This window comes from Ostrea edulis, chromosome 1, assembly GCF_947568905.1.
Source record: "Ostrea edulis chromosome 1, xbOstEdul1.1, whole genome shotgun sequence".
Lineage (NCBI taxonomy): Eukaryota > Metazoa > Mollusca > Bivalvia > Ostreida > Ostreidae > Ostrea > Ostrea edulis.
In genome coordinates, this window is record NC_079164.1 from 86,862,721 (window position 1) to 86,874,976 (window position 12,256).

The 12,256-nt window shown below is 34.5% G+C and overlaps 1 protein-coding gene across 1 annotated transcript; it reads right to left on the bottom strand.

Moving 5' to 3' along the window:
- Positions 1–2,881: 2,881 nt before the first annotated feature.
- Positions 2,882–12,256, bottom strand: LOC125676619 (succinate dehydrogenase [ubiquinone] iron-sulfur subunit, mitochondrial-like). The gene is made up of 8 exons (XM_048914457.2): positions 12,132–12,256; positions 9,800–9,874; positions 6,356–6,414; positions 5,572–5,715; positions 5,103–5,304; positions 4,775–4,884; positions 3,450–3,564; positions 2,882–3,356 (listed from the first exon to the last, which is right to left on the bottom strand). The coding sequence occupies exons 1-8, from the start codon at positions 12,192–12,194 to the stop codon at positions 3,267–3,269; spliced, it is 858 nt and encodes a 285-aa protein (XP_048770414.1). The 5' UTR covers positions 12,195–12,256; the 3' UTR covers positions 2,882–3,266.

The following is a 12,256-nucleotide window of genomic DNA, read 5'->3' on the forward strand; positions in this document are numbered from 1 at the left end:
GATTCTAGCTATAGTTTGTAACACCGGTCTGTTGTATGATTCTAGCTATAGTTTGATAGTAATACCTTGTTTACTCAGTTTCTTTTGATTATGATTCACATTATAATAATTAATGGTTGTTATTATTATCACTGATATTTATAATTATTGATATCATTAAGGTATTCCATCTTTACAAGGAAGACCTGTTATTTATAGAATTCTTTTTTCCTTCTTCTTTCTTTTTTTATACCTTTTGTGAGAATGATAGTGCAAATAAAGAACAATTATTGTGTTGTACATAAAAAGGCCCAAAATATTTCTGAGTGTTAATTTGAATTTGTAATTCTGTCTGAAACTTTAACCTTGCTAATAACATTTGAACAGTAGGTGCTAGAGCTTTGATATTTCACATGAGTATTCCTTGTGACAAAACCTTTTTGTGGATACAAACATTTTTACCCTGTTAACTTGACCTTGGAGTTTGACCTACTTTTTGAAAACTTTAACTTTGCTAATAACTTTTGAACAGTAAGTACTAGAGCTTTGATATTTCACATGAGTATTCCTTGTGACAAGACCTTTTCGTGAGTACAAATTTTGTAACCTTGACCTTGGAGTTTGACCTACATTTTGAAAATTTTAACCTTGCTAATAACTTTTGAACAGTAAGTGCTAGAGCTTTGATATTTCACATGAGTATTCCTTGTGACAAGACCTTTCCATGGGTACTAAAGTTTTTGACCTTGACGTTTGACCTACTTTTTAAAAATTGACATTGGTCATAACTTCTAAATGGTAAATATTAGAGCTTTCATATTGCACTTTAGCATTTCTTGTGACAATTAAGATCTTTCTACTGGTATCAAGATATTTGTCCTTGTGACCTTGACCATCTTTGGAATTGACCATTAACAGGGGCATTTGTGTTTCACAAACACATCTTGTTTCAAAAAGAGCTTGTTAACTGTTAAATTTCATCCATATTTTTTGCTTACAAAAAGTTGTACCCATCTGTCGAGCAAAATTTGGTGCAGGCATCTCCTCTAAAACTAAAGACGATAGGGAACTGAAATATCTTTAGTGGACAGCAATGTTTACAGCACTGGTGCCTTATTGCATTCCAGTTAACCCGAATTGCAAGGTGCCAGAGATGGTTAGGGTTCAAAAAGGCGTTAACATTTCATAAATTTCCACATTTTCTATTGTATCTTTTTAACCGTACTCATTTTGTGGAGATTTGTAGAAATGAAAATTGTTCTAAATTACTCAAGCGTTTATGACACCAATAAAAAGGGCTTCATTTAGGCTAGAAAGCTCTAAAACCTTTTTGACTTTACTGAAAAATACAATAAATTTATATTGCATTATATAAGCAAAGTTGTTTATTGTGAGGATACCTATCTGATGATAAAAACATCTGTCGCTTATCTTCCGTAATTTGGGATTTTAAGGGGTTGAAAATTTTCGGGGGAGCATATATTCCCTGTCATGTATGTCTGTCCTTCCATCCGAGCTCATATCTCCTATACCTTTCGTCAAAAATTTATTGAAGGTCATTTTGAAAAGGTCAAGGTCACCCAGAAAATAATAAAGTTCCTTATGTCACCAGTTTTTTTATATAAAATTTATCATAATTCATCACTAATATTTCTTGAGACAGGGATTTTTGGACCAAGGTCATTTTGGAAAGGTCAAGGTCACTCAAGATATTTGCTTTATGTAAAAAAAAAAAAGTGCCTTATTTCAACAGGTTTTGAACTGGTATTGCTTATATATTACACAAATAAAAGGTTAATTTTAGACTAAGGTCATTTTGTTGAGGTTAACGTCACTCAATATACCTTATATCTGAAAAAGAAATCTTCATTTCTACAGTTATTGATCATTGTGCGAGTTATTCATCATGTGAAGTAGTTCATAGATTAAATGCATTTTGGGGAGCATCTATCAGTTTTACTGTGTATTACGACATTTCTAACACAATCGTAATTTGTTGTGATATCCAAGGTTGCCTCTGATGTTAAAAAAAATTGGATAGCGGCTCGAGTTCATTAAAAACTTTATCAAAGTGTGTTAATACAAACTCAGCCATATATAAACTGTTGTGGTTGATTATCAGTTTAATTTTTATACACCTGTCAAAGACGGGACGTATTGTGGTATACTGTCGTTCGTCTAACCAGACCTTGTAAGCAAAATGAACCATAAGCTCCAGGATCTTACAACTTGGTACATTTAATCACTACGATAAGAGGAAGATGTCTATTGTTTTCCAAGGTCAAAGTTGTAGTATTGGAGCTAGTTCTTACAACTTGGTACATTTAATCACTATGATAAGAGGAAAATGCCTATTGTTTTTAAAGGTCTTGCCAGATAGAAATTGACCTTATGAAGATTAGAATGTCTACAATTGGTCTCCTCAGTGAAGGTGCTACTATACCAAGAACACATTTTCCTGCCACAGTTAACGGTCCCTTTGCTTCAGACTTAAGGTGCTTGTTAGACAATAAGTCCCATTACAGTAGGACAGCTCGTATCTTCATTGCAAGTTCACATTTTACAATTGGGCAATGACTGAGGCTGTAAAACTAGAAGTTGTTCATCACTAATACCTGTTGATTCAGGCAGAAAGGTGAACAGATTGCAAGCTAGTTTATTAACTACATGTATTTCAAACTGCATTTGATAAAGTTTACAGGAATATTTTGGGTTTTCTGCATGTAGAAACATACATGTACATCCCCCAGCGCAAACATCCGTGCATCAAAGGACCCCATTGGAAATAAGCTTTCGAGCTTTCATGGGTTATCCTTGGTATTTATGTATGTATGTTTGTATGTATATACCAAATAAATATTTATTTTTATAGCCTTTTCAAAAGAAAATGTGCAACAACAGGTAACAATAAACATTTAATTTTGCTTTCATATATCCATGCACTATAAATAAAACAAAAAAAGAGCAAGCGCATCACTGTACCCATGTAACTGTCTTTAACAATATACTTTAAAAAACAATATTCTAAGAATCTGGGATCTGTACAAAGACAGTGAACATAATAATTATGCGGTTGTGTTATACATATGCATTCTCTGGATTTTTGCACGACAATACACTGGTCACTAGTGTATAAAATGTTCAAAAATTATTTCGAACTTTCAGATTTTCTTCTGTACGGTCAAGATGAAAAGCAGATAAGAATTTATCTAATCACAAGACCTGTGAATCCTGGACCGTTTTGGATGCAGGTTAGGACAAAAGCTGTTACAGAGGAAGAAGTGAGGTTAGGCTGTGGCCAACTCTTTGGCTTCTTTGCTATTGTATTTGGCCAACATTTTCTTGATCTCTCCAATGGCAAGTCCCGGATTCAAACCCTAAAAAAGATGACATTGTAAGTAAAAATCTCCAGGAATCTGAACTTCACATCATAATGAAATATACATGTAATACAAATCTTAACCACTAACTTTTGGACAGGTCTTCGTGCAATTCATGATTGTGTGACATCGATACACAGAGAATTTGTCCTCCATCTGGAAAAGTCTCTCACTGGTGTAATCATCTCTTGAGTCCACCATCCACCTGTAACAAAGGATGAAGTCTATATAAACTCACTGGCATAACAGTCTACATAAAAAGTCATCACCAAGAAAGTAAAATGTACTCTTTACAATATAACCATGCACCTCAATGCTTGGTACATGTAACTGGTATTGCTCTTTGGAGCTTTGAATACAGCCATTTTACTGAATATTTTTTAACATGAATGAAAGAAATGGTGGTTATGCAGACAGACATTCACTCAAACAGACATGTGAAACCAATTTCTGAAATTGTCCTAGTAACGAAGACTCGGTGAAACCAATACATACGCACACTTTGTGAATGGGGGAGTATACTGGAATAATGTACAAAAATAACTACAATACCCAAATCTTTCTCAAACGTAAAAGAAAAACATGTTTCAGAATCGTGTATGCCGCATGGTGCAAAATTAAATAGGGTTATACACATGTATCATTTAATTGATAGTAGTGTGAAAACAACTCAAGATATCTTCTTATGTCCAGAGTGACCTTAGACCATGTGACATCAAATTCAATAGGGGTGATCTACTCCTTAGGATGTACCACTGGACCAAGTTTGGTGTCAATCAAACAAATGATTTTCAAAATATAGAGGAGACAATATATTACTATGTCCAATTTGATCTTTGACCATGTGAACCCAAAATCAATAGGGTTCATCTACTCCTTACGATGTACCAGTGTGCCAAGTTTGATGTCGTTCAAGGAAAGTGTTCTCAAGATATTGAGCAGACAATATCTTCCTATGTTCATAGGGGATTGAACCTTGACCAAGTGACCTCAAAATCAATTGGGGCCATCTACTCCTTAAGATGTACCAATATAATAAGTTTGACGTCTGTCAAGCAAAGGGTTCCTAAGATATTGAGTGGACAAGACTTGACAATATTCCCTCTTTTTTATAATAAATCTGAAAACACCATGTGCAACGGTTTAAACAACATCACCACAAAATCTGGTATAAAGATAACAAGAAAATCTTAAGACAAAATGTGTATATGGATGGACAAAGTGAAACCATAATCCCCCTTCTCTGGAAAAAATAACATTTGAAAGAGTATTGCATAAATACAATAGAGAATCATTGCTTCCTATGTAGACAATATGTACAATGTATTTATTATGACAACATACCCTTCCGAACCAATCCATTAAGTATATTATGAAACCTTAATCAAGTATTCTAGAAAAGCCAGGTTGTTTACCTGTAGGCCTGCATGAGGACAGCAGGTCCGAGATATTTGTCCGAATTCCACCAGTAACTGGGACAGGAAGTGCTGCAACAGGCGCACAAGATACACTCATACAGACCATCCTGTTCGGAGTAAAGTATTATGTGTACAGTTCATACAGAACATTTTTGACACACTTTAATTGTTGGAGTGAGATACACATATTGTCAAAATTTGTGTTGTTATTTGTCTTATGTTTCACTCAACTGAGATAAACATTACATCTTTAATAACAAATGTCTCCGAAAGCAGATAAAGCCGTCTCTGAGAGCAAATAGATGAACTATGTTTACAAACATACCAGTTTAGCCCTGTCTCCCATGGATTGCAGATACTGTGTGTCCCCAATGTTTTTTTCACTGCCATCCTTTTTCTTCAGATAGGGTTCAATAGATCTATACTGAGCGTAAAAGTTGCTCATGTCTGGAACCAAATCTTTGATGACATACATGTGAGGCAGAGGGTACACTTTGGTTGTTTTACCCAAATTATCATCTATCTTACTGAAAAATGAAAATGTAAATGCATTCTTATAAACAATAGGATTCAATCATTTTAAAGAATGATGTCATTCTAGTCTTAAGTATCATATTAAATGTATATACATCACTGTAAACAAGATGGACTCACAAATATTTTTGTGCAAGTCAGTTGTGTTTCAACATCCATGGAATCAAACATCTATATAATAATTTTGCTTATCACACCATATCCAACAGGGAACCCTAAGTAGGAGTATTATAGAGTAATCAATGAAGAGCCTCCCATACCATAAACATGCCAATGTGTTGCCGCCGCCAATATTCATAGAGCAGGAGCCACAGATGCCTTCGCGACAAGATCGTCGAAAAGTGAGTGTGGGATCCATTTCATTTTTTATCTTAATGAGTGCATCAAGAACCATAGGACCACAGCTGAAACGACGAAAATTCCATCAAAAACATGACAAAATATTTACAATGGCCAAACACTTTCTTCCTATCTTAACCTTTGTTTAATAGAAATTTATAGTTCCTCGAATGAGATGAGTTAAATCTTATTAATACTAAAACACAAGTTATGGCACTCCCCATTATGTATAATTTCACATGTACATAAAACTTTCAAACCATCTGAATGAAAGAGACTTGTAAATCCTTGGATTTATGCAAGTTCATCCAAGGCAATCCTATATTTTTTTCTTACTGGGTAGTAACTTAAAAAATACTGAACTTATCAAAATCATATTTATGTTGTGGCCTTCATTAGAGAATAAATATTGCTTCCTTTACTATCACAGAAAATGTCTGTCAACCAAATAAAGATTCATGATGGATTTGGGAGGAGATTTTCATATATATATATATATATGAGAGAGAGAGAGAGAGAGAGAGAGAGAGAGAGAGAGAGATAGAGATCCAAATCATTCCTTATACATGTAACTAACATTTTAACTGAGTTCCTTAAATGAACTAGTTTTTCTATACATGTATAATTATACATATAATGTACAAAATTTGGCCAATATAATTTGTAAACTTATTAACTGTGTGTAGTTACAACAACTAAACTTACTTGTTTAGATCCACTTCATATGTTTGCATTTTGGGTTTGTCCCCAGGCTTTTCTGGATCCTGCAAGCAAAATTACCACTGAATTAGAAATTGTCACTATGTGTAACTATAAGTAAGTACTTCTGTTAGCTATATTTTAATCTCGTAAAGTGAAAATTACTTTACTGATTATTATTTCATTTTGATTAAAAAGCCAAACTAATTTTGATGCCTTGATCTTGTAAACCAAGTGGAAATATAGTATATTCTATATTTTACCATATTTTTACAATTGAGATATTATGTTGTAAATACTATGTGCTTGCAAAAGTACAATTTTGCATTTTTTTTTTTTTTTTCCTGGTCTTGGTTTTCATTTATCAGTATAAAAAGTCCTCTGCAACAAAAAACATTAGGTCAGTTCAAGAAATAATGTGAGTTTGTTTCTATGCATATTTTTATATATACTTTTAGTTTATTCTACATAGTTATGTATTATTCAATTCCTTATGACCACCATAATTGCAGTTACTCCACTTACACTGAAAGTTGGGGGCATGCTTACCATTGTGGTCCTAAGCTTCACATAAATAGTATTAACAAACAGCATATAGTAAAGTTTACAATACCAAATTCTTTACAATGCTGAGTTAAAACGTGTGTTTATATTGATGACAAAAACAATGTTAAATTTCTTCGATTTTAAGGAGAAAACTTTTTAAATTGTGCATTTCCTTCAATTATAGGGTTGGGGAAGGGGGTGTTACAGCCGTATTTGACGTATTTTTCTGTCAAAGTTATGATACAATCAACACCAAGAATTTCAAAAGTAATCTGTTTTAAAAAAAAAAAAAAAAAAGCCACCTGGAAATAAAAGCACATGATGTAATCAGACATGAAGCATCATTTTTAAAATTAACAAGAGGCCCATGGGCCACATCGCTCACCTGAGTCACCTTGGTCCATATCAGAAGACTTTCTATATATATTTGCATGTAAAATCGTAGTCCTTATTATGGTCCCAACCTACCCCTGGAGGCCATAGTTTTTGCAAACTTGAATCTACACTATGTCAGAAAGCCTTCATGTAAATGTGAACTTCTTTGGCCCAATGGTTCACGAGAAGAAGATATTTGAAGATTTTTCCTATATATTTGTATGTAAAACTTTGATCCCCCCTTGTGGCCCCATCCTACCCCCAGGGGCCATGATTTGAACAAACTTGAATCTGCACTATATCAGAAAGCTTTCATGTAAATATCAACTTTTCTGGCTCAGTGGTTCTTGAGAAGAAGATTTTTTAAAAAAAATTCCTAAATATTTGTATGTAAAACTTTGATCCCCTATTGTGGCCCCATCCTACAACAGGGGGCCATGATTTTAACAAACTTAACTCTGTTCTATGTTAGGAAGCTGTTCATGTGAATATCAGCTTTTCTGGCTCAGTGGTTCTTGAGAAGAAGATTCTTAAAGAATGTCCCTATATATTTGTATGTAAAAGTTTGATCCCCCCTTGTAGCCCCATCCAACCCCCAGGGGCCATGATTTGAACAAACTTGAATCTGCACTATGTCAGAAAGCTTTCATGTAAATGTGAACTTCTTTGGCCCAATGGTTCACAAGAAGAAGATATTTGAAGATTTTTCCTATATATTTGTATGTAAAACTTTGATCCCCTATTGTGGCCCCATCCGACCCCCGGGGGCCAGGATTTTAACAATTTAGAATCTGTACTACATCAGGAAGCTTTCATATAAATCTCAGCTTTTCTGGCTCAGTGGTTCTTGAGAAGAAGATTTTTAAAGATTTTTCCTATATATTTGTATGTAAAACTTTGATCCCCTATTATGGCCCCATCCCCGGGGGCCAGGATTTTAACAATTTAGAATCTGCACTATATCAGGAAGCTCTCATATAAATCTTAGCTTTTCTGGCTCAGTGGTTCTTGAGAAGAAGATTTTTAAAGATTTTTCCTATATATTTGTATGTAAAACTTTGATCCCCCTATTGTGGCCGCATCTGACCCCCGGGGGCCATGATTTTAACAATTTAGAATCTGCACTACCTAATACAGCTTATCTATAAATTTCATCTTTTTTAGCCCAGTGGTTCTTGAGAAGATTTTTTAATGACCCTACCCTATTTTTACCTTTTCTTGATTATCTCCCCTTGGAAGGTGGCCTGGCCCTTTATTTTAACAATTTAGAATTCCCTTTACCTAAGGATGCTTCATGCCAACTATGGTTGAAATTGGCCCAGTGGTTTTTGAGAAGAAGTTAAAAATGTTAAAAGTTTACAGACGGACGGATGCCGGAATAGGGGTGATCAGAAAAGCTCACTTGAGCTTTTAGCTCAGGTGAGCTAAAAAAGGAAAAGGGGGGGGGGGGGGGGGGGGGGGGGGGGGGGGGGGGGAGAGAAGAAGTTGACTTCACAATATTGTCTGAAAATTGTTGACAAGCAAAATAAAACAAATAGAAACACGGAAGGGAACATGGGTTGATTGTTATGTTCAGTGCAGTTCATTGGTTAAATTTTACCTTTACACTACATTGTCAATTCAGTACTATTATTTTTAAAAGGGGGAGGGGAGGGGAGGAGAAGCCTATCTATAGACCAAACTCTGCACATAAAATAACCAACTTTGCATGCAACAAATAAAGGAGGCAGACCCCCTTATTGCTACATACCTGATAGTTAATTTTGTGAACATTTGAGAAATTGCAATGCAGGTCAAGTGCAATGCATGTTGATATATTTTAAAGAAATTGAACCACACACGAAAAAATATATTTCAACAGAAAGACTACACTAGATATATCAAATCAACATAATTACCATGTTCTATTCATTGGTACCTTATGTACAGTAACATTTAGCAACAAATATTTTAGTCCATAGTGTGAAATATGAGAAGTTAATAATGTACATGCATTAGTTTGCTCACGCAATTTCAAGCACATCTAATTGTGTATTGGTCATCAAAAATATTGATAAAAATTAAAAATTGCTGATATGAAGACATCCGGATCTGATCTAAATGAGTTGAGGACTAATATTTACATACTTTATTACATCGACATGACCATACATTGCTCAGGGGGGAAATCACACAAGGGACACATAAATCTTTTATGTTATCAGTGAATAAAATTATTGTACAGTCATACTATTTTTCATTCATTACACTGAATTCTTTAAAAAATTCTTCAACTGGCAATAAATTACAATCACAAATAGTTTCTATTTATTCCTTACTTTGACACTATCAATTGAGGACCGCAATGTTATAGTGATAATCCCATTGTATTTGTAGGTTTAATATCATATCAATCAATAAACATGTATCCATCCATATATTATTAATATATGGATGGATATATGTTTATTTAATTTAAACTGACCCAATTTTAGTTTGTCGCACAAGCAAGTTAATAGAAATAATACAAAATTCAAATCAAATACATACCCATCTATAAACAGCGAACTTCTTCATCCTTGCTGTCTGTGAGGCTGTTGCAGCTGAGGTCTGGGCACATCTTGTCTGAAATAATCATATCAGGTTACTAAGAATATTTCGTTGTCACAATTCAACTTATAAATATAACTTCAGCTACCAGCCAAAAGTCTATAGACAAAATGGCAGGTCTACATTCTAACTTCACAGAAGTGACTTGTCTTTTCTTTCGTAAATTCTATATATAGATAATGGGGATTCCTAATGCATGTCACATATAAGTACAGGGTCTTGTGTTGTCATATATTGGTATTTGTTCTATGATCATCTGATACAAGCTTCTGACTTTAGCTATGGGAAAGTCGAAAAATTCATTGCAATATATTGTAGACAGTTACGGACACACAGGATACTCTGAAACTGCTAAATTATTGAAAATGGATCAGAAAACTGTATGCAGTAGTTAAACTGTGTGAAATTCATGAGAGTGCGGAAAATAGCGTCAGAGATTTGGAAGAAATTTACAATCGATTATCAAATCGAATCAAAGGTATCTTTTTGATTCATAATCAAGATTATACAGAGAATTCAATTTAGCTATTTCATTCATACAAATAAATAAATCAATCACTGGTGTTTCTTACTGCATTTGTTTAGTAGTATTAAATAACTAACAACTGGGCAACAGTTTTGTTTTCACCTTTAATTTCTAAATTAATTAATATTTTCTCAACTGAACCATCAATGTTTCCACTTTTGTTTTTGTCCGCTTTATCAATTTTGTGGCCATGATATTTGTAAAGATGGAATTGCAAGTTCCAATGCCAAAGGAAACAAATAAATGTACATAAGAAAATCATAATAAACTTCATACAGTGATACACCTGGTTTTGGAATAGAATTAACACATGCATAATATATTCAATAAAATTAATTTGAGCTAAAAACAAACAAGCTTGATCACAGGTGTAGGCAGTTTGTCTACCATGCAAACAACCACTGAGCTTCGCTACGTATTTCAAGATGACAATGCCCCATTCACTGAGCCTGAATTGTAAAAGAAGGTAAACAAATTAACAGAATGATCCCGGTTATGGTATGTTTTGGCCAGCACAGTCACCTGATGCAAATATCATTGAAAATATTTGGTTTAGACCAAGTAAAATTAATTAGTAGATAATCATTCAAACTTCACAAAAACATGGGGCGGGTGGGAGGATCTCATTGAGAAAAGGCATTATAAATCATAATTACAGGTGTATTTGGGTTTCTAAAAGGCAAAGTGAAACAAAGTACGTTTACGATACCGGACCGGACATAAAAATATCCGGAAATCGTAATTTTGAATAATAAAAAAAATCGGGGCGGGGCGATTTTCAAGGGGCGGGCGGGAATGATAATCCACTAATTAATTTTACTTGGCCTTATCTTGAAAAGTAAACTTAAACGCAGACTTTCTAATATCAATAATGTCACTGGCTTGGAGAGAAATATACAGGACAACCCGTTACTTACATACCGAACCTCTATCGTTCCCTACCTTTCAGGACGTTGAAAATGATCGGATCAAAGGGATATATAACCAAATACTGAGGTAAGATTTATTCTCTTTGTAATTTTAAAGCCACTGAAAATCTGTATTATGGTGACGTTTGTATGTTGATGTCCGCCATTTGTCTACAGACTTTTACAGGTTGGGAACACTTCCCCTGTAGTGAGATCTTCTCGCTATAACGCGATCATCCCACTCTTCAGTTTCAGGAGATAAAATATTGGGCCATGGAAGTCATCATTTGAACGGAAAATTTAGTGACTATTTTCATTTTGGGATTTTCATACCTTAACGGTAAGCAATGCAAAATTAAGAGTGACAGTGAGTTAGTTGAACAGTCAAATCACTTATTTGAAGCGAACAGCAGTGTCACCTAAGTGCACATTAATTGCTAGAACCGGTCGAAGCTGAGAATAAATTTCCAGACATGAATTATGAAGGACTGCTCCGAGATTCGGTGAAGGCGTCAGTCCAAATATTCAGCCAAGCCGAATCTCAGCCGAGATTATTTCCAATCTGTTTTAGCATGTAGGTCAAAGATTCTTGTCATGCAAAATATGTGCTTGATTTCTTGAGCTCGACATACAAGAAACTATCAAAAGGGTATTTCCTCCATAATTTCACCTTCAACACATAAAAAGTTCACTGTTCTTTTTGCCGGTTACACAACCTTGAACCAATTACGTAAATTATTTTCTTCACTAAATCTAGGTTGGAAGTGGCTCGTTTAGATTTTAGTTCTACTTGGTAATGTTAGTAATGTGAATGCACATTCCATCTAAATTCACCTACCTGAATAAGTTTTACAAAAGACCTTTTGACAGGTGCTAATTTCGTGACCGTCGAACTGGACATCTTGCACTGTTATGTTCCTGTAGACGGTTTCGCGCAGACGCAGGTCGTACTTTCTACTTGGG

Coding starts and splice junctions, on each gene's coding strand:
- LOC125676619 (XM_048914457.2), bottom strand. CDS start 12,194: ATGTCCAGTTCGACGGTCACGAAATTAGCACCTGTCAAAAGGTCTTTT. Junction 9,875..12,131: donor CTTTTGTAAAACTTATTCAG/GTAGGTGAATTT, acceptor TGATTATTTCAG/ACAAGATGTGCCCAGACCTC. Junction 3,565..4,774: donor GTCCTCATGCAGGCCTACAG/GTAAACAACCTG, acceptor CCTTTGTTACAG/GTGGATGGTGGACTCAAGAG.